Below are 22,690 nucleotides of genomic sequence, written 5' to 3'. Positions count from 1 at the left end.
ATAACATGTGTTTTAAAGTCATAGCAAGTCAACCGTGTACCATTACATAAGCCCTCACATGGATTTAGATTTCATCATAATATAATTGGACAATTCTCTTTCAATGATAACTTATACGGCGGCAAACCAGTAGGGTCAAGAGTATGTAATAGGTCCTCAAATTGTGCCTGATCATTAGGTTTAATCGTTTCATCAATACCGACAAACGTTTTTGATGTTCCTGTAAATTTAGCTATAAGCATGTCATTTATTTCGTTTATGAAATCATTTTTTGTTGTTAGAATAACACGAGAATTTGAGGAAGATGATATTGAGAAAAATGTGTGCATATTTGGATACGTTATTGTGAACAATTTATGTAAAGATTCTCTTTCAGTTGTAAAGGGAATAGTGAAAGAATCTGAAATTTCAATCTTATTTGTAGAATTGGCTTTCTCTTGTCCATTTCCAAATCTCATTAAATAATCACAGAATTGAGGATTTGCTTTTGCTCTCATATTTTCGGATAAGGGCAATCTTTCAAGTTCTTCCCAAATGTTAGAATATAATAAACTTTCATTAATGAAATCTTTTTTTTTGTTTCGCACAACAGGAAGCGTTTGTCTGAAATCACCTCCAAAACCCACAACTTTTCCACCAAAACATATATTTGTATCCACGAGGTCTTTCAAGAGTAAATCAAAAGCTTCAATCAATTTTTTTTTATTTTTTTTTGCCATTGACAATTCATCCCATACGATTAATTTTGCCTCTCTAATTCAGCATGCTAGTGCACTTTGTTTGCTAATATTGCAACTAAACGTATCATCAACATTTATTGGAATTTTAAAGCGTGAATGTGCAGTTTGTCCACCGGGAAGAATGGAAGCAGCCACACCAAAGGTAGTTGTTGCCAATGCTATGTATCCTTTAGACCATATATTGCGAGTAAAGCATGATATAAGAATGTTTTCCCTGTTCCTCCTAGACCATCAATAGAAAATGCTCCCGCTCTATGTGAGAATATTCTCTCAATAATTATATTATAAGCTTTAAGTTGATCTCTATTTAGCTTCTTGCATAGTGACACGTCTTTTTCACTGACGATGATTTTCTCTCAAAATGAATTTCCTTTGCTTCTTTTGCTATTTTGGAAGGCCGGATTGTTTGTTGAACAAGTTTAAATTCATTTATGTCAGCACCCATAGAATACAATATGTCATTAATATGACTTAAAACTTGAAATCGGATTTCACTTCTTCCAATATTAGGTAGTAGCTTGTAATCTTCTGACATGGGTTGTGCAAATTGTTCCCACAATTCTCTTGGGTTCACTGGATTACAATATACTAATAATGTAGCAAACAAGCGTCTTAAACTATGTGGCATTTGATAACTTGTTGCTTCTAACATGCATTCAATCAAATTGTTATCACAATGTAGAAAACCTCGTTTTTCAACAGATTCTCTGAAGCTACTACATGGTACTCCATCAACAATTCGTAAATCTTCATATGATTTCGCTCCTCTAACATTCATTAAGAGAAACCTTAGATAATAGTGTCCACCCTCTGTTGGATGACATGTTACAACACGTCCAATAGTATGCCCTTTTTTTCGACGTGACCACTTCCTGTCTTTAGGCGACCACACAAAATATTCAGAAAATTCTTTATACAACAAATTAAGTTCTATAGCATCTGTGTTAGTTCTATTCATGTAAAAAAATTCAGTTAGCATGGTCAGCTTAATCATCGGATTATTTACAACCGCACGTATATTAGCATTGTTTTTAAATGAACAAATTGTTGTCCCTCAAGATGAATTTGAAGGGAACATACACTTGATGGCATTTCACTAATAGAGAAACCAAACAAGAGCCATGTAGCTTCCGGTCGTGATATCCATCTAGCAGACTGATATTCTTTTATTTCGTCAATTTCTACGTTTTTCTCATTAGCATGTACAAAAAATACAATTTTATCATGTCCTTTACAAATATATTTATATAGATACTTCACGAATTTAATGTCAGAGCATACTTCAACATTTCATATGACAATTAAATTTTATTTTCCAAGCAAAAATGGGTTGTATGGAACAACCCACGAATTGTCCAAGTAGTGCTCTCTTATCTTTACTGTTACTCTTGTATTTCGTCTTCTATAAATTGGATAAGAATCAGCTCCTTTTGAGGTATGATCCGCGAAGCTTATTAGATAATTAAACTTACAACAATCCATCTTCTTCATGCAAGGATTTGTTGGGTTAAGATTACCACAAGGACCATGCATCATGTGTTTAAGAACGCATGAATATAAATATGGTTCTGCATCTTGATCAGGTAATTCAAAACTAATAATATTATCATAAGATTCCGGTGTTAAGAACTTGTATTCAGCAGTTAGTATTAGAAGGAAATGAGAATGTAGTAAACCTCATTTTTGAAATTCTACAGTATACATAAAAGCTGCAACTTTTCCAAAAATATTTCGTTTTAGGATATTCGTTTTTAGTTCTTCTATTTTTGCTCTAAACACTGTGTTAATTAGATCAGGTCTATTTTGTGCTTCATCAATAGATGCTAAATGTTCCTTTATTTCTGTCCAAGATGGATTACACATCATGATTATAAATAAATCAGGTTTACCAAAACGCTGGACTAATGAAATAGCATCCATGTAGCGTTAACGCATATCTCTAGGGCCACCAATAAAAGAATTCGAGAGAAATCTTCTCTTACCTATATTTGAAGCATCTCTCTCACCCAATCTCAAAATATCAATGAGTCCTTGCAGTACATCCGTTATGAATAAATCCTGATTAAATGAATAAAAATCCAACCTTTGTGTTTCAAGTTTTATATATTCGTCGACCGAATATTGCTGAAATATTCTTCTAGTGTGTAAGATTTCATCTTCTTTATCATATCTCATTTGCCGTTTGTAACAATAATATTCATGAACGGACACCGTATTCCGTTTCCGCTTTCCCTTGTTCAGAATATCATCCTCCATTTCAAGATACCCATCAAGAGAGTAAACGTTTCGTATGTTTGGTATCTCTTCATTTTCATAAGTTCTAGGATGTCTACAAATGTTCTTTATCCCATAAATTTTCTTAATACCACAATGCCATCCACTTTGACCGTGTGGAAACAATAACGAATATTCTAAAACATCATAACATCCGTAATAATAATTTACTCTTTTTGTACAATTGTTGTGAGTATAGATTTGAATGTGAGGTGCCTGAATAGCACTACCATCATTTTCCTCAACCCATATTGTTGCAACTTCAGAGGAGGTAGGCAGGTTATATACTCGTTGGTCTAAACCCGCATCACATCTAAGAACGATATGAAAGTCTTCAAGGTTTGAAATATTTACCAAAGATCGAAGAAAGATAGAATATGGATTATTTGATAATATGTCCATCAGTTCCTTCACTACTGATTCATGAACTTTGTTGGAACAAGCCATCCTATATGCTATCTCGTTACTATTATCGTAGAAGTACAATTGTAGATTTTTTGGTTTTCCATCTCGTGGATAAAAATCATTTATCAAATGATACATTTGTCCTTGAACTTAAAGGTATATACACCACAATTTCTTTTAGCCAAATCTTTATCATACTTTGCACCAAGTGATGTAAATGCGAATAGGTTATTATATGTTCTTATGTATGTATGGAAGTGTGTGGATTGTTCATCATCTCCAAAATATAGATTCCGTAATTTTGTTGGAATCTTATGTGAAGATAGATTGACAGTACCGTTGGCACAACAAAACGCAGGTGGTTCATACTCAAATCTCTTTGCAGAGCCAAATTTATAGTTTGGAACTTTTTTAGTGGGACATAATTTGATTGTGGCTGCTCATCAAATGCATCTGAAGTTGAACCTAAAATTAAAATACAAAAGATGCTTATTAATCAAGACCAAATATTTGCCATTGGCATGACTAATATATTATATACTCACCTTTTTCACAGGTGTACAACGGATGCAAAGTAGAGTTTGTAGAGGATACAAAAATTGGCACAATACTATGGGAGGTTGCATTTTCAAAAAGTCTATGTCTTTTTGATTCTTGGCATTTGGATTTACATTGCAATGTTAAAGCTTGTTTTTCCTCAACTGTCATGTTATTGTATTATTCACGTCGTTTGATGTTTCTATTTGTAACTGAGACAGAGTGCTTATTTTGTTTTCCACATTCCATCAAAACCAAACTCTATTGTTCCAGCAGATATTATTCAAACTACCTTTCTTTGAGAAAAGAGATTTTTCAAATTATCCCCAAATCTTTAAGTGATATAGTGAATTTTGTTCTGTAGGGCACACAAGTACAAACATAAGTGGCATGATAGAAAGAAGAATAGTAGATGCATCATAATACATGCACACACAAGACATATGAATCTGTCATCAACATGAACACAACTCAACATAAAGAAGAGCAAATCATTCTTAAGTTAGAAGCTTACATGTACAGTGCTGACTCCTTATCTAGAATGCCTTTCTTACTTCTTCAGCTTTGTGCATCCAACAACGAGAAATTATTATAGTCCTTGAAAGATAAAATGAAGTTATATCAAGTTTAGTAGTGAACATCCATCACGTCTAAACATATATTAGTCTAGAAAAGAGAAACAAATTGATACGACAATTGGTGACCACTCCATTGAAGACAAACTCATATTTATGAACCCTGTACCAGAGTATAGGGGAACCAGCAATTGGAGAACCACTACAATCAAGATTTTTCTGCAAGCAGCCATGTTAATAGGCAAATCTCTAATCACTATGAGGGAACAGTTCCACAAAATGCAAAAGCAATTCAAAGTCAAAATGACTAGCACTTTTTCTCTGGTGGGGGGTTTTGGTCAGCAATTTAGTCAGCCAACACTTCAGCAACATGAGCAGAAACAACATGCCTCAACTGATTTTACGGGACTCAAACCACAACCAATTATTCCCGGCAAGCTTTTCAGAGCAGGCAACAGTTTGCTCATGCTTCCACTGCAGGAAAATCATCTTCTGGCCGTCCACCACAGGCTTTGGTCACTTTCGACTTTGGTAGAAAACTGATTGTGATAAAAGATCATAGTTCTTTTGGAAGTCAGGTTTGTGTCAACATAGTTTCCTTTTTTGTCTTTTCCTGACATTTTGAGTTGCAGTACTCTTACTAATGATGGAAAGTATTAGTGAATTGTGGGTAAAGAATCCAGTAGAAGGTTCAATATCTGTGCTCAATTTGATGGATGTTGTCTCTGAGAGAGTTAACAATTCAAGCCTTGTGATGGGGGCATGTGACTATACCCGAGCTCTGTGCCGTTTGAAATTTAACTGATCTTTAACCAAAGAGAATATAATCCCCCAAAATAAACAATATAAGAACCATATCTCTGAATCTAACCCTTCTTCTGTCCTAAGTTAACAAAAGCAGAACTGTCTGTTTTAACATAAGAAAAGAATCCATGTTCTTATAGCAATCATCTAATTTTGATGCTCTTCCTTATTAAAGGTGATGTCGATAAATCTGCGAATCTAGAAATTCATTTCGGGCAATTGAACCTTCTCGACTTGTTTCTTTTTAAGAACCAAAAAGATTTGTGCCAAAATAAAAGATGCCTAGAAGAACAAAAGTCCTTAGACACTTACAGAGAAAATTTCTTCTTAGTTGTCCATAAAATGTATACATCAGTATAAAAATCAATGGGTCATAAACAAATCACCGAATCAGAAAGAGGGTTGAGTTTATTAGATATCGACATAGTACAAATTTACTTTATTTGGGCAAATCTACAAACATAAACCAAAGGATGATTCTCTGTTTGTCTATTTGTCGAGTACAAAGGCACCAATACTATATGCATTTGCAGCGGGAAAAAAAAATAGGCAAAAACACTTCTTATTGTGTTTCGTGTGGAGCACATTACCTCTGGCAAAATTTTGGCAATTTTACCCATTTTGACATGACTTTTTCAGCACATTTTAGGGAAAAAGGGGAAGCAAATTCCTCTTCTTTTAGTCTTTTGCTTGTTTCTTTTAAAGAAAATATTTTTAACTCTAATATGCATATACATATGGTTTACTGTCAAAATTCAGTTTATTAATACTTTTGTTAACCAATTTAAGCAATTTCGACAGCCATGGTAGATTTCTTGACTTCATTTATGCCTCCTCCTATAAACTGATCCATAAACATGTTTGAAGGGTTACAAATTGTTCATTTTCTTGGATTTCAATATAAAAGATAGAAAGACACAACAGACCAAAAAAAAAAAAGGACAGTTAAATTGGGACGGAGGGAGTTGGAAGCACGGGTTCCTGAAAACGATAATTCTAACTGAAATTCAATCTACAAGTAAATATATTTGTATTACCTCCAACACTATTAAAATTGGAATATCGGGAATGTTATGCATAAGTGGCATACAAACACACACAGTTGAGGTGGTTCCTCCATCTACCCCTAATATCACATATGTTTCAGAACCCATTTACCAACACACACAAACACTCCAACTATTTCTTGATTTCAATATATGGGTTAAGTCAATATGGGGTGGGGGTGGGGGTGGGGTGGGGGGTACAGGAATTTAGATTTTTTTTTTTTTGGATAAATATAGGATATAATGGAATTGATTAAGAGTGAGATATGGAGATGAAGATGGTTGAATTATGATGGTGATTTGTCTACTCTCTAGGGTTGATTCCAATCCCTACTTTTATTTAATTGAAATCAGAAACAAAAGAACAAAATTGAAAAGGAAAATAGTTTTTGGTGAATATCTAGTCAGAAGGAGTAGTATGAGAGATATTCATTTGTCTGGAAACAAGCTTTTCTCATGACTGGGAAAAAAAACTATTCCTCATATATGGAGAATCTCAACAGAACAAAAGCTAAAATTCTTTAACTGATCAGAAGGCATTAAAAAAAAATAGAGAAGATAACATAGAAAACCAATTCCTGGAAGTAAAAGAGGCAAAAGAAGATTTTACCTTGGCTTGAGATTGTAGAAGCTGCTGATGAAAAACAAATGAAAACTCATGGAACTTTTAAGAAAGTTGAGACCACATTGTTTTTGGTGAGTCATAGGCAAAGGACAACACATGCAGCACATTCATTGAATAAAATGAAAAGTGAAATTACAATTCTGACCCGACTACAAAAAATTCCTCATTTCCTTTTATATTAAGTAGTAATGTATGCAAGTAAAAAATCTTTGCTAGCTAGATATATATAGAAAATATTTGCTGGAACGCTCAAACATGTTGTTTAATTGCTTTTGCATAATGTTTTTATCTTCTACTCTTGATATCCAATCGTCTCTTTATGCGACTTTTCTATTATTGCACAAGGTGTTTGAAGATGGATGTTAGACAATTTATGGGAAGATTGTAAGGATAATATTGATTCGCTAGTGTTCAAAGTACAATCATTCTGCTATACTCATTCTTGAATTTTTTTTCTCTCTTCATTTGAAACATATAATGAATGTGATTATACCAATAAAGGTTGTGGTGCAGTGACTGGTACTACTTCATCCTTAACCAAGAGGTCTCTAGTTTCACCCCCTTGGGTACGGAGTCACCATTGTTAGGGAGTGCTTTGCCCCCAATGAGGGACTACCCGGCACGAATCCGAATTCAATCGAGCCACAATGCGGGTACCGAACACCGGATGAGAAACCAAAAAAAAATGTTATTATGTACATAAGTATTATGAAGAGTAAAATACTACAAAATATATAACGAGTCAATTAATATAACAAAACTAGAAGTCTTTCATGTTCCTTTGTGATTACCGTATTTTTCAAGTAACACTTTCACATGATAAATTATATTTAATATTTTTCACGCCAAGCGCAAGTACAAATACTAGTTATATGTAACTGAAATGTTCTCATGACTCATGCTTTATAAGAATTGTTTAACTAACACCTATTCAGGTGTGTGGTGTCAATGATTACTGGAAAACGAAAATAAATGTATGGTATTGGTGGAATTATGGTATTGGTGCAATTATCTTTCTCAATCTTATTTAGTTTACATAAAAGGGTTAAAATGTCCGACTATGCGAAATTGAACAAAAGTGTCTTTCAGTAATAGTTTGGTTCAAAAATACCCATGATGTTAATAATTTGGTCCAAAAATGTCCATGTCGTTAATAATTTGATCCAAAAATGACCCTGTTTGAGTCAAAATTCGTATTTTACCCAAATAGTTGAATTTGTTCTAAGTTTAACCATAGTTGGTAGTAATTTGATACAGATGTTAGAATTAACACATGCAAGTTATTTAAAGGTTAATAAAGAATAAGTAAATAAAAGGAAAAAGTAAACTTATGCCAATTGCAGATGAACAACAATGAGGATTTCTCTGTTCCCCAGAATGAATAAGAACTTGAGGACAAAGAATAATGATAATGATAATAAGCAGAGAATAATCAATACTTGTCTATTTTTCAGTCAGTATTGGTCGTCCAGATATACAAGTGAAAGTCTTATTTATAGGTATTTGGTCTTTATCTGGTGTTCTTCCCGTTGTATGTGTGTAACGGCAATCATTAATTGTTGAATTAATGATTGTCATTTAAGTCCTTGATTCTGGTCGTTAGAAACCATTTTGTCGTTACCATATTAATTATATTTAATGCCCAATTAAGAGGGTCTTGTGTGTTGTTTCAGTTGATGCTCTCTTCGTTGATCACATCATCGGTATCAACTATCTTTCCGCAAATGCTTTGCTCGGCATTACCATCTGATTTCTCTACGTCATTATATAAATTGACACGTGTCGACTACATGTTGGTCCACGTGTTAGGTGTGATTTTTTACTCATACAGATAGTCCCGTCCCTCAATTTTTTGGGTTCATCACAAATGTGTTCCCGAGAAATTGTCTTGCCAATTTTCATCAATCTTCCCTTGATTAGACATTTGAATCTTCTTATCGTGGAATAGAAAATATTGTAACTGACGTTAGATCATGGCCAACTGACGTGATGGGTACGTGGCATAATCGCAGAAGTTGAAAAGACTTGCATTAAATGACAAAGTCAGATATGAGGCACGTGGCGGTTACCGTGCCCTTCATTTTCTCGCCGTTTCCCAAGGTAATGATGGCGGTTTTACAAAAGTTTAAATTTTACCTTTTCATTATTTCATCCCAAATTTTCTGCTCCAAAACTCTCAACTTCAAATTTCTTTGCTTCTTTTTCTTTTTCTTCAATTTCTTCAATTCTTAATCATGTCTTCTCCTTCATCTTCTCAAAATATTTTACCAGAAAAGACCGTCATTGTTGATGCTCTTCCCCCCAATATGGGTGTTGAAAAACCTTGGAGCAGATTGCCTCCTAAAAAATTTATAGGTGACGCTATTGCTACCGCTGCTGTTCCCGGGCCTTCATCTTCATCAACTTCTGATGTTGGTGATGATGAAACTGATATGTTTAATGTGAATCTGCCTTCTGTTAATAGTGTGATTCCGAAGAATCCTTCAAATACTACAGATCTAGAGATTGCTCTTCCAAAAGGCGATAACCGTGATATTTCGGAGCTGGATGGGGAAAGAATGGCTTTAGTTTCTTCAATTACTTCTCAGGTTACTGAGGAGTCTCTCGATTCTGTCCGAGAAAGGTGTCATTGTACAAATCCCAATCTAGATATCGTAGTTTCAAAAAAGGATATGCCCGCAACTGCTCATCTTCCCGGATATTCAGCAGTGTACATCTACCCTTTTACTATTGGCTTTACTTTGCCTCTTCCGCCATTGATAGAAGAATATTACCGCCGCTTGAATATTTGTATGGCACAAATTACTCCCGAGGTCTGGTGACTGTTTTAATTACTCGAGCATGTTGCTCATCTGGCCGGAGTGAATAGTACTCTCGATCATATTTTATATTTGAATTCGATCCGTTTTATCCGGGGCTCTATGATTATTTTTAGAGCTCAAGGACCTAGTAAATTGTTCGACGATCCCGAAGATGGTCATGATCGGCATTGGTTTGACGAGTTCATATTTATCTTCACTACTCAGCTGGTGAACGGGGATGTTGGCACCTTCCCGGAGAAATGGAACGTGAGAGGTAATATTATTTTTCTTAATTTTATTTATTACCTCAATTCTTCTCTTTAAACTTATCCTTTGTTCAACATCTTTTAACTCTGGATCGGTTAAACCTTCAAACATAAGGGAGTTTACTAAAACTGTGATTCGGGCTTCGGCGAGTGTTCGTACATGGGGGGCGTATGCTATTTTAAAGGGTATTTGTACTCTCAAAGAGATGAAGCCGGACGGAGTCTCTACGAAGGGTATACGTAAAGATATTTGAAGAAATATCTTGCTTTGTAATGGCGAAAGAATTTATCTTATATTCATTTTGTTGTTCTTAGGTCCTTAAAAGGAAAAAAACACGTAGCAAAAAAATGATTGACTCTTCCGAGAGACGAAGGGTCGGCATTGGAAAAGATAAGATCTCTTACTGGTAAGAGATCTAATGCCGAGGTTAAGGATTCCAAGGCCGTTGATGAACCTGCTTTGAAGAAGAAAAGTTTGAGAAAATAATTTCTTGCGGAATCGTCAGATGTTGTTCCCGAGAAGATGGGAGGTATGCATAGTGAGTTCAGGATGATTGATAAGAGTACTGATTCTGAGGAAGATCCTCCTTTAGTTTTACATCGTAACAGGCGGGTTAAGTTTCCAACCTCTTCTGCTATTGTTGTCATTTCAGATGAATCTCTGGTGCAGGAGATGGAGAAATTAACAACTGTTACCTAGTGCCACAATGAAGGTGACACTGCGGTTCCTGAGGCTGATACCACTGATAATATTGTTGCCGATAAGACTGAGACCTGTCTTCCTAGTACTGTTGATGAAGCTGAAGTTGAAGTTCCTTTTCGTGAAATTGTTGTAGCTGTTGTTGAGGATTTGGTCGATACTGAAAACATTGATGCCAGTGTTGCTGATATCCCTGTTGGTACTTCTACTTCTTCTTTTTAACGGCGAGGAACAAGTACCCCTACTATTCCTTATAATACCGCTCAACCTGTTTCCCGCTTTAACGTAGCCAATAAAGGGCAAAGCATTTGGAAAGAAGGTAACACTTTACATGGGGTTGATCCTCGAGCACAACTTCTTCAGGCAGATGATCCTGCCACTATGTGGATGAAGACTTTCGTTCCTCTCAATGTCAATCGTAATCGTTCATTTGAACTGTCAGGTGAGGACAATATTTTGGCCAATCCTCATGTGATGAACCGTTTTGCTCATAACTATATTGGTCCCAAAGAGAATATGATTTTGAAAGATATGCCCACTCATCAAATGGACATGGTTGCTCTCGGGCTTATGATTCAGGCTCAAACATATTTATGTGGAAGTCTTGAACGTTCTGAAGGTGAGGCTAAACTTATTCAAAAGCTTCGTGAGGAGAATGCCGTACTTTCTCAGGAACTGGAAATTTTCAAGGCGGAATGCAACTCTTCCATTGCGGAGTTGGACGGGCCAAAGACGAGATTGTGGTGCATCAGGTTGAAGAAAGGAATTTTTGGAAACAAATTGATGTTCTCGAAAAAGAAAAAGCTGAGGCTTTTCGCATAGCGAAGCAGGAAGAGTTGGTTATTGGTGATCTAAAACAAAAATTAGTGGAATCGAATCAGCTTCAAATTGATCTCCAAAACAAATTGTGGGATCAAAGTGCCAAATTCAGCAAACTTGAAGTTGAGCTAACTTTCATGCTTTGGAATTGAAGAATGTCAAAGACTTCAGAGAGCTTGCATAGGCTTTGATTGATCTAGATCAAGGTAAGCACGATATTCAAGCTCTTCGGAAAGAGTTGACGAATAAAGATCGGGATCTCAGTAAGAAAAATGTTATGTTGGCGGAAAACCATAAAATATTCTCACAGTTTATGGATCGTTCTAGAAAATTGCGTGATTATGCAAAGCAACTCCTAGATCGGAATGACATGTACAAGCAAAAAATTGAAGATATGGAGAAAGATTTTGAGGATGAAAAACAAAAGATTCTCAGTTGGGCTGTTATCAAAGCTCATCATGAGTTGTTGAAAACTTTCAACCCTTCTTCTTTTAATCATGCTCAGGCTCTCGCCGTCGCAGAGCGGAACATGAAGAAGCCAGTGAATTCCTCGGATATGATGCGGAGGATGAATCTAGGGCTGAAGAAGAAATGACTGAAGAGGAAGATGATGTTGGTACCTCAGATGAAGTGGATATGTTATCCGGAGATGCAGCTATTCTCGCTTCTGAGGATATCGTAATCGCGAGGGATCCAAACATTGTTTCAAATGTCGGGGATGTTCCCGAGAGTAGTCCTGTGAAAATTGCCACTTCCCTCTTCTTCAACAGTTTCTTCTTCTCATATTTGAATGTTTTGTACTTTGTGTTAAATTCCATCGTTTTTGGAAGTTTGTACTTTGTGTCCTTCTCTTGTAAGGCTTTGCTTTTTATGAATAAAATTTCTTTTATTCATGTTTTGCCTTTATTATAAACAATCTCTTGGAAGTTTTCTTTAATTAAAATCTTTCGCGGGTGATCAATCCGATTAGGAATTTTAATATCAGAATCCTTGTAAGTAGACTTGTAATTTTGATGTTGCTTTTTTGGGAAGTTTGCTAACGACTTATTGGAATATAAAGAAGTCGTATGTCAAATTCCATCGTTATTAACTAATGGAATCGGAAACTTCCGGCATTATGAATGCATTACTGGTATGTATGATCGGAATCATTAATACATTATTTGTACAATCAATTGAAAATAGGCATTATTTGTACAATCAATTGAAAACGGTCATATGTGTGTATGATCGGAACCATGAATACACCATACAAACTTACAAAGCTCATGTAATAATAAACTTTATTGCTAACATGATTATAAGTTTATGAGTCGAGCCCGAAGGCCTTTTCCGTACATTTTTGGGGCGATAGCCTTTATTGTCAGTCCCTGGTGATAGTCCCTAGTGTTTTGTTGTGAAGTATGAGGAACTAAGCAATGATGCCCATAGTCCATTTCCCGTACATTCTACTTACTGCCTCGCTAAAAACCTCCCCGGTAAAACCCAAACGGGATAAAACCCAGGTAAGGGGAAAAAAGTACAGTTTGTCGAATGCATCAAGATGTTAGGAGTGGAAGAGCTTTAAATTGCTTATGTTGTAGTTGTTGGAGACATTCTTCCTGTCCAAAGTTTCTAATTGAAATGTTCCTTTCCCAGCATCAGCTATAACCCTATAGGGTCCTTCCCAATTTGCTCCTACTTTGCCCTCGTTCGGTATCTTGGTGGCTGGAATTAACATTCGCATGACCAAATCTCCAAGTTTAATTTGACGCAATTTGGTTTTATTATTGTAGTATCTTTCTACCTGCTGTTTCTGCGCCATTAACTTGATCAGAGCGAATTCTCTGTGTTCTTTTAATAGATTAAGTCCATCCTTCATTGCTTCCATGTTCTCTGTATCTATAGGATGCACATATCTTATGTTTGACTCCATCACTTCAATTGGTACCAGTGCCTCCACTCCATAGACTAGCAAAAAAGGTGTTTCTCCTGTACTAGTTTTGTGCGTAACCCGATAAGACCAAAGAACTTTGGGGAGGACATCAGGCCAATTTCTTTTGGCTTTGCCAATTCGTCTTTTTAATACTTTGAGTATCGTTTTGTTTGTTGATTCTGCCTGTCCATTTCCGAATGGATGATATGGTGAAGACGTTATCCGTTTGATCCCGAAATTTTGGAGAAAATTTGTTATCTGCGCTCCAATAAATTGCTTTCTGTTATCACAACTTATTTCCTTTGGAATTTTGAATCGACATATGATGTCTTTCTAGAGGAAATTGATAACCTGTTCTTGTCCAATTTTGCGTATGCCCCTGCTTTAGCCCACTTAGAAAAATAGCCAGTTGCAACAAGTAAGAATTTAACTTTACCTTTGGCTTCCAGAATGGTCCCATGATGTCGAGTACCCATTTCATGAATGGCCATGGGGTAATGACTAAATGAAGAGGCTTTGTGGGTTGATGTATTGCAGATGCATATGCTTGACATTCTTTGCATCATCTTACAAAGTTTTGTGAATCTTTGCCCATTGTGTTCTAATAATAACCTACACACAGCAAACATCGGGCTAATGATCTCCCACCGGAGTGATTTCCACAATATCCACTATGCACTTGTTGCATAGCGGGTTCTGTGTCCGTTAGGCCTAAACACTTGGCAAGTGGCCCTCCAAAGGTTCTCCGATATAGCTCTCCGTAAACCAAGCAATATCTAGCTGCTTTTACTCATAATTTTCGTGCTTCTTTCTTATCTGTGGGTAGATTTCCTTTTTGCAAATAATCAAGTATCTCATTTCTCCAATCATGTGTTGATCCCGTTGCACGTACTTCAATTTCGCAACCAATTGGATGCAATAAATGGATCATACTTCTGCTTCCTGGTTCTGCGAGATTAGCAGCTGATGCCAATTTTGCTAAGCCGTCGGCCTCTGCGTTGCTTTCCCGTGGAACCTGCTCTAATTCCTAGTCCTTGAATTTTGCAAAAAGGTCTGATATCTGCGTTTGATACTTCTCCATTCGTGGTTCTTTTATACTGAAAGTTCCATTCACCTGGTTGACCACCAACTCCGAATCACAGTGTACCTTGATGCTTTCTACTCCATATTCCAAAGCAAGTTTTAAACCTACAACAACAACCTCATACTTATTCTCTGCTTCATTGTTAGTAATTTTTGGGCATTTAATGGTTTGGCAAACAATTTCTCCACTGGGTACTTTAAGCACTAAGCCTAATCTCAACCCACTTTCATTAGATTCCCCATCCGTGTATAGGGTCCATATCCCGAAGAATGACCCTGAAGTTGCGGTGGTTTCTTTTTCCACCTCCAATGTTAATTTTGAACTAAAGTCTCCTACAAAATCGGCAAGAATTTGCGATTTTATAGCATTTCTAGGTTGATAAGTAATATCAAATTCACTAAGTTCAATCGCCCATTTAGCCAGTCTGCCTGATAATTCCGACCTATGGAGAATACTCCGTAGAGGAAATGTCGGTACCACGACAATTGGATGGCTTTGAAAATAATGTCTCAATTTTCTAGCAGCGTGTATTAAAGCTACAACCAATTTTTCTAAGTGTGGATATCTTGCTTCGGCATCTAAAAGTATTTTACTAACATAATAAATTGGAGACTGCTTACCTTCTTCTTCCCGTACTAGAACTGCGTTTATCGATACCTCTGAAACGGCAAAATATAGAAATAGCTTCTCCTCGGGGTTAGGTTTTGACAGCAACGGCGGGCTTGACAGATACCTTTTGAGCTCTTGCAATGCCTGTTTACATTCTGGCGTCCACTCAAAATATTGGTGCTTTTTTAGTACAGTGAATAATTTGTGGCACCTCTCTGATGATCTTGAAATAAATCGAGATAGCGCTGCTACTTGACCACTCAAACTTTGAACCTCCTTTTTGCTGTTGAGATCATCGAGAATGTTTTCTGTCACCTTTATCTGGTCTGGATTTATCTCTATTCCTCGCTTTGAAACCATGAATCCTAAGAAATTTCCGGAAGACACGCCAAATGCGCATTTTTTGGGGTTCAGCTTCATGTAGAATTGCCTTAATATTGCAAAGGCTTCTTTTAAATGAATCAAGTGATCTTCAGCTCTTTCCGACTTCACAACCATATTGTCAATGTACACCTCCATCGTTTTTCCTAGTTGATCTTTGAACATTGTTGTCACTAACCGCTGATATGTTGCACCAGCTTTCTTGAGTCCAAACGGCATCACATTAGAACAATGTAAACGTGTCAGTGTTATAAATGTTGTTTTTGTTTGATCCGCAAGATTCATCTTGATTTGATTATATCCTGAATATGCATCAAGAAAACTCAACAACTCATGGCCGGCTGTTGCGTCTATCATTTGATCTATATGAGGAAGTGGAAACGGATCCTTTAGGCATGCTTTGTTTAGATCTGTGAAATCTACGCACATTCGCAGCTTTCCGTTCTTCTTTGGCACCACTACTACATTCAACATCCACTCCGTATGGTCTACTGGTCTTATGGATCCGGCGTCTAATAATCTTTGTACTTCTTCCTCTATGAATTTACTTCTATCATCGGGGAATCTTCTTCGGGGTTGTTTTACGGGTCTGTGATAAGGATCAATGTGCAGTGTGTGTGTTGCTACCTTGGGTGCTATTCCTGTCATGTCAGCATGGCAAAAGGCAAAAATATTTATATTGTCACGTAAAACTGAAATATACTTACCCGGTTGGTGTAGTTTGCATCCAATGAATGTACGCTTTTTCGGAGATGCATCATCAAACGACATTGGGTCGAGATCCTCAACTATCGCCGTTGATTGCCCCTCTGTTAAAGTATCTTGTATAGTTTCTCTCTCGGCATCGTTGATACTTGATTCCGTTTGTTGTAGTATTTGGTAGATTTGTTTATCCTTTTTACCTTCGCTTTCCGGTTCGAAATGTTCTACCCTTGGCACGCCTTTCTTTATCACCACAGCGTAACAGTCTCTGGAAATTCTTTGCTCTCCACGAACTTCGCCTACGCCCTACGGCGTTGGAAATTTGACCACTTGGTGATATGTTGATGGTACTGCTTTCATGGCTTGAATCCAGGGACGTCCAACTATCATGTTATAAGCCATCGCAGAGGACATGATTGAAAGGACAGTTTGTAGCTCCACTCCACCTGCTACTACTGGTAAAATGATTTCACCCAGAGTTCTTTCTGTTGAATTATTGAACCCAGTGAGCATGATGGATTTGTGGATTATTTTGTTCGTCAATTTCATCTCCTCTATGACCCTGATGTTTATGATGTTGGCAACACTTCCCTGATCAACAAAAACACGTTTAATATCAGTATCTAAGATGCGCAAAGTAATTACTAACCCATCATTATGCGGAAATTGCATATTATCGGCGTCGGCTTCATCGAAGGTGATACAATCTTCGACGAGAGCCAGCCTATCCCTTTTTTCACTTCTGGTTGTTATTCTTTTGAACTTCACGCCTAATGTTGATATCTGCACCACTTGTAATAAAATTAACTACTTGCTTTGGTTTGGGAAACGGTGGTGGCGCTCTTTGCTCCCTGTTCCGATAATACGCTTGTTTGCCTTTCTTCGAAAGCAACTCCGTCAAATGCCCATGCTCTAAAAGATCAGCAACTGCTAATCGCAATGCATGGCAATCCTCGGTCTTGTGACCATGTCCTTTATGAAATTCACAGAAATATTCTAGATTTCTTTTACTAGGATCCGATTTTATTTTCCCAGGCCATTTGACCCTATTACCCAATTTGTCCAATACCGCAACTACTTCTGATGTCGAAACACAGAAATTATAGTTCGTGAGTTTTGGAGCTCTGGTGTTGTAATTTCCTCGGGAAGTTCCTGCTGCTGGTGGTGATCTATGCCGATATTGATTATTTCTTCGTGTACCTTCGCAGCTTCCTCGTGAATAATATGGATCATAACGTTCTCTTCTCTGCGTTCAATCTCCATCGCTTTTTCTGGAATTGCATTTACTTGATGTATGTCTAGTTGATAGTGATGATTTCCTCATGATCGGATTGATGATATCTTGCTCTGTCCGAATTTTTGAACAGTATTGATAATATATATTGTCCCGTGTCTTCGCCGGATACTCAATTAAGTGTTTGGCAAGATCCTTTGTTGCCAGTGTTCCATCGGGATGTAATGCATGTCGGAATGCAATCCCAGCCCATTTGTCTTCAATTTGCGGCAAGGTGTTGCGGTGTCTCTGGAAGCGATGAACAAATTCTTGTAGAGTTTCATCCCTCCTTTGTTTGATGTTGAATATATCTTCCATTCTTTTATCTGCTTTCCTTGCTTCAGTGTGTGACTTCTGGAATTTATCTACCAAATCCGCAAAGGATTCAAGCAAATTTAGGGGCAAGCTTGCATACCAATCTAGTGCTCCTCCTGTCAACACTTGACCAAACCGTTTAATCATAACAGACCGAGTCATCTTTGGCCTAAGATCACAAGCCCGAATACCGGATGTATATGCAGTGATGTGATCTTGAGGGTCGGTAGTTCCGTCATATTTTTTTATTTTTGGTAATTTGAAACTTTATGGAATGTGTTCCAAATCTGCAGAATCTTTCCATGGTAGATGTATGTAGTCACTATCACCTTTTTTTTTTTTATAGCGGGTGGTGCCCCATGTATTCTATTGATTCTTTCCTCGTGCTCTTTGATTTTTTTCATATGCTCCTCAAACCGCTGCAATATTGGAACCGGCATGATTGAGTTGATATCAACATCGCCATGACTCGTTGCCCCTGCTGTTACGCTGAGATCATCAGCATTGGTTGGCTCTCTGTTTAAGTTTCTTTGTTCAAAGGGTACTGATCGACTTGAGTCATCAATCCTGTTCAGTGGAGGTGGTCGCGAGGGATTTTGTCGTATTTCAACCATCATTTGTTTCATCAGCTCTGCCATCTCTCCTTTCAGGAAATCCAGCAAATCTCCTATTGGTATTGAAGCTTGATTTGGGTCCGCCATTGATGTGTTTCCTGTTGTCCCGTTAGTTCGGTCAACCAGTACCTCTTCATTGATGTTTCTATTTCCGTCAATCGGTGGTGTAGGTGTAGTTCATGTCATATTTGAGTGCAAAAACAGAAGAGAATACCAAAGTAATAACGCTTGCGTAAACAGAGATCTAACTAAAAAGCCAACTGTAGAATTTCCACGGACGGCGCCAAACTATTTGAGTCAAAATTCGTATTTTACCCCAATAGTTGAATTTGTTCTAAGGTTAACCACAGTTGGTAATAATTTGATACAGATGTTAGAATTAACACATGCAAGTTATTTAAAGGTTAATAAGGAATAAGTAAATAAAAGGAAAAAGTAAACTTATGCCAATTGCAGATGAACAACAATGATGGATTTCTCCATTCCCCAGAATGAATAAGAACTTGAGGACAAAAGAATAATGATAATGATAATAAGCAGAGAATAATATATAATTGTCTATTTTTCAGTCAGTATTGGTCGTCCAGATATACAAGTGAAAGTCCTATTTATAGGTATTTGATCCTTATCTGGTGTTCTTCCCGTTGTATGTGTGTAGCGGCAATCATTAATTACTGAATTAATGATTGTCATTTAATTCCTTGATTCTCGCCGTTAGAAATCGTTTTGCCGTTACCATATTAATTCTATTTAATGCGCAATCAAGAGGGTCTTGTGTGTTGTTTCCGTTGATGCTCTCTTCGTTGACCACATCATCGGTATCAGCTACCTTTCCGCAAATGCTTTGCTCGGCATTACCATCTGATTTCTCTACGTCATTATATAAATTGACACGTGTCGACTACATGTTGGTCCACGTGTTAGGTGCGATGTTTTTACCCATACAGTCCCTATTGTTACCTAATTCGATAAAAAATGCACTTTCCTAATACTCATATTGTTTCTTTTCTTTTTAAACACATTTGTTTCCTAATAAAAATATTATTTTAGAGAACTCTTTTCTTATTTATTTATTTTCGTTTTAATATCCCTATAACTAATAAAATAACGAGAAGTAATCTTTTTTTCTTCTTAATCTCATTTTATTAATTAAAATAGAATAATCAAATGTACTTTTTTAACTGATAATTAAAAGTCATATGTATAAGATCATAGTAACCCTATCATTAATTTTCATTTAGATAACGATAAAATTATTTTTCCTAATAAAATAAAAAATAATTTATTTCTTAATATTTTCCTAGTTGAAGATAAGCATTTGCTAATATACTCATTGGCTTTAAAGTTAAGATACAACATTCACAATGCCATAAAACACAAAAAATTATTACATTGCTTCAAATCACAAAATATCGCTTATGGAGTTATTGTTGACACTTTTTTCATCTTAACTTTAAAATCAAGGATTATACTAGCAAATGCTTATCCTACTTCAATTTGAAAAGATTAAAAAATAAAAATATTTTCCACTTTGTTAGGAAAACAAATTTTATCGTTATTTAAATGAAATTAATGATGAGGTTACTATGATCTTATATATATGACCTATATTATCAGTTAAAAAGTGCATGCTATTATTCTATTTTAATTGAGAAAACAAGATTAAGAAGAAAAAAAAGATTACTTCCCACCTTTTTATTCGTTAAAGGGATTTTAAAAGAAAAGAATTTAAAACAATATTTTATTAGGAAAATAATATGTTAAAAAAATAATATACTTATTAGGAATGTGCATTTGTGACCCAATTAGGTAACAATATGAGCAATTTTGGACCAAACTTTTTGACAAATTATTAACGGAGGGATTTTTGTTAAATTTCACATAGTTTAAAGGCATTTTGGACCCCTTTCCGTTTAATTTATGTTTGGATTAGAAAACGGCTTGATCTTTTTGCTTCAATTTTGAAAAATGTGTTCTGATTTGATTTTTTTTCCCCAAGTTACTGCAACTGTCACAACGTAAGTTTACTCGACTAATTTTACTTTATAATTTACACAACTAATTATATTAAATTTTTCAGGAAAGAAAATAGTAGAAACATTCCATAACTTTGTAATTGGTATGATAAACGAAGATGGACGTGAGGAAAATAAGAAGTTTCAAATGCTTACAAACAAGATAGAAATAAAATTTTATATACGGAAAAGGGCCAAAATTACCCCTGAACTTTGAAAAATATTTCATCCATGCCCTTCGTTATACTTTAGGGCCAATTATACCCTTACGGTTATACTTTGGGCCAAATATGCCCTTAGTATAACGGCGTTCCACGTGTCACTCTTTCAGTGGCTAACTTATTTTCCATATTTTTTTTTCATCCGGATCAAAACAAACACAACACCCGACCCAATTAATTTATTAACCCACCCGTTAATAACATATCCTACCAAATAAGCCTAAACCAAACCCGTATAACATATGTAACGCTGCTCTCTCTCTCTCTAAAAAACAAAACCCACCACCTCTCTATCTCTATCGTCTTCAACCCCTGACTTCTCTATTAGAAACCCTAGGTTTTTCATGTTCCGAATTCAGTCCATTTAAAGGCTCAAGAAGGTAGTGATATTTTCATGAAACCTAACTTCGTTTATGTCATGATTTCTGTTTTCATGACTAAACTTTGTCCATTGTCTGCTACTGTTGTCACTACAACATAATGCATGTATAGCTACGGAATTTTAGCTATGAATTCAAAAATTGTGGCTAATAGCTAGTAATAGCTACAAAATTTTAAATTTCATGGCTATCTACAAATTCATAAAATTTCTTAGCCACGAAAATTAAATTGACAAAGCTAATTCCTCTTTTTTGCTATAATTGCTAACAATCGAGGCAATAATTAGCTAAATTGCTACAACTTTATTGCTACAATAAAGTTTTGTAGCTGATCATAAGTTTTTGCCACACGATAGAAGCTAGCGTAGCAATAGTAACCTTTTAGCCACAATAAATTATTTGAAACTAAATGTCGTAGCTAAATAAATATTTTTGCTTCAAATTATAAACAAGTGTGGCAATAGTTAAATGATATAGCTACAAAGTTTTTGGTATAATAAAATTTCGTAGTTAATCATTAGTTTTTACCACAAATTGAAATTTGTTATAGCAATAGTAACCTTTTAGCCACATAAAGTTATTTTAAACAAAATATTGTAGCTAAATAAATATTGTTTGCTTCGAGTACTAACATCCGTGGCAATAGTCTACTAATAGCTACAATAGTTTGTCATGAAGAAATTAAATAGCCACAGGGTCATTGTTGTGCTAAAATTTCGTAGCTAATCATTATTTTTTACCACGAGTTAAAGTTTATTATAGCAATAATAATCTTTTAGCCACACTAAAGTATTCAAAACAAAATCTAGTGGCTAAATGAATATTTTTTCTTCAAGTTATATTTGAGATAAAAGTGAAAATAGTTTGCTTAATAATTACAATTATTAGTCATGACAAAATGAATAACCATAAATTTAGAGTGTCAGCGACAATAAACTTCATAGTTAACCATAAGTTTTATATGCACATGAGGCTCTCATTGAAATACTAGTATTTTAACCAAAATTCTGTAGCTACAAAAGATAAATATTTTTGCATCGGTTACGAAAATCATGATGAGAATTGGTCTAACAGTATTACTTTTATTTTATTTTATTATTTTCATATAAGAGCTTAGAGTAATTTCTTATATTAATCACTTATTGTGAAAAAACGTATTCATATTGAAGACTTTAATAGTTGCAGAGATGTTATGTTAAGTATTTATAGCAATTTCGCATATCTAATTTAATTTTTTATAAGTGCTCATATATTGAAGAACTTTGCGGTAGTTTTGGTATATCAAATTTTGATAAATATAATAATAATTTTATCGATAATAACCGTTCATAGCTACAAAGCCACAAAACAATGATAAATTTATGATTGCGCCACTAAATTAAAAAGAGTATATTAAAATAATAAATTTTTAATGAAAATGAAATTTGTTGTTGGTTTTTGCCCTAGATTATGCAAAAATATTTAAGACAGAATCTTTATATCTAACATTATTAATCATATTAAATTTTATATAGTGTTCTTTTATTAAGTCATACTAAGAATTAAGAATTTAATATGGTTGATATCTAAGTCATAGTAAAACTAATTAT

General features: G+C 35.5%; 2 protein-coding genes and 1 long non-coding RNA gene across 4 annotated transcripts; all 3 read right to left on the bottom strand.

The window, feature by feature from the left end:
* Nucleotides 1-1,627: 1,627 nt before the first annotated feature.
* On the bottom strand, nucleotides 1,628-7,288 carry LOC132619178 (uncharacterized). 2 transcript variants are annotated; one of them, XR_009574599.1, is made up of 3 exons: nucleotides 6,992-7,288; nucleotides 4,471-4,553; nucleotides 1,628-3,884 (listed from the first exon to the last, which is right to left on the bottom strand). It is a non-coding gene; the product is annotated as an uncharacterized LOC132619178 (long non-coding RNA). The 2 variants fall into 2 exon arrangements; XR_009574600.1 differs by lacking the exon at nucleotides 6,992-7,288 and adding an exon at nucleotides 6,373-6,985.
* Nucleotides 7,289-13,138: 5,850 nt separating this feature from the next.
* Nucleotides 13,139-16,955, bottom strand: LOC132620012 (uncharacterized). Its single transcript, XM_060334751.1, has 4 exons — nucleotides 16,635-16,955; nucleotides 14,622-16,526; nucleotides 14,400-14,534; nucleotides 13,139-13,690 (listed from the first exon to the last, which is right to left on the bottom strand). The coding sequence occupies exons 1-4, from the start codon at nucleotides 16,953-16,955 to the stop codon at nucleotides 13,139-13,141; spliced, it is 2,913 nt and encodes a 970-aa protein (XP_060190734.1).
* Nucleotides 16,956-17,019: 64 nt separating this feature from the next.
* Nucleotides 17,020-18,572, bottom strand: LOC132620011 (uncharacterized). The gene is made up of 3 exons (XM_060334750.1): nucleotides 18,289-18,572; nucleotides 17,722-18,040; nucleotides 17,020-17,529 (listed from the first exon to the last, which is right to left on the bottom strand). Exons 1-3 carry the CDS (start codon nucleotides 18,570-18,572, stop codon nucleotides 17,020-17,022), a joined length of 1,113 nt encoding a protein of 370 aa, XP_060190733.1.
* Between the last annotated feature and the right edge of the window lie 4,118 nt (nucleotides 18,573-22,690).

This window comes from Lycium barbarum, chromosome 11 (assembly GCF_019175385.1).
Source record: "Lycium barbarum isolate Lr01 chromosome 11, ASM1917538v2, whole genome shotgun sequence".
NCBI lineage: Eukaryota > Viridiplantae > Streptophyta > Magnoliopsida > Solanales > Solanaceae > Lycium > Lycium barbarum.
Note: the sequence above shows the minus strand (reverse complement) of the source record. Positions and strands in the feature narration are given on the sequence as shown.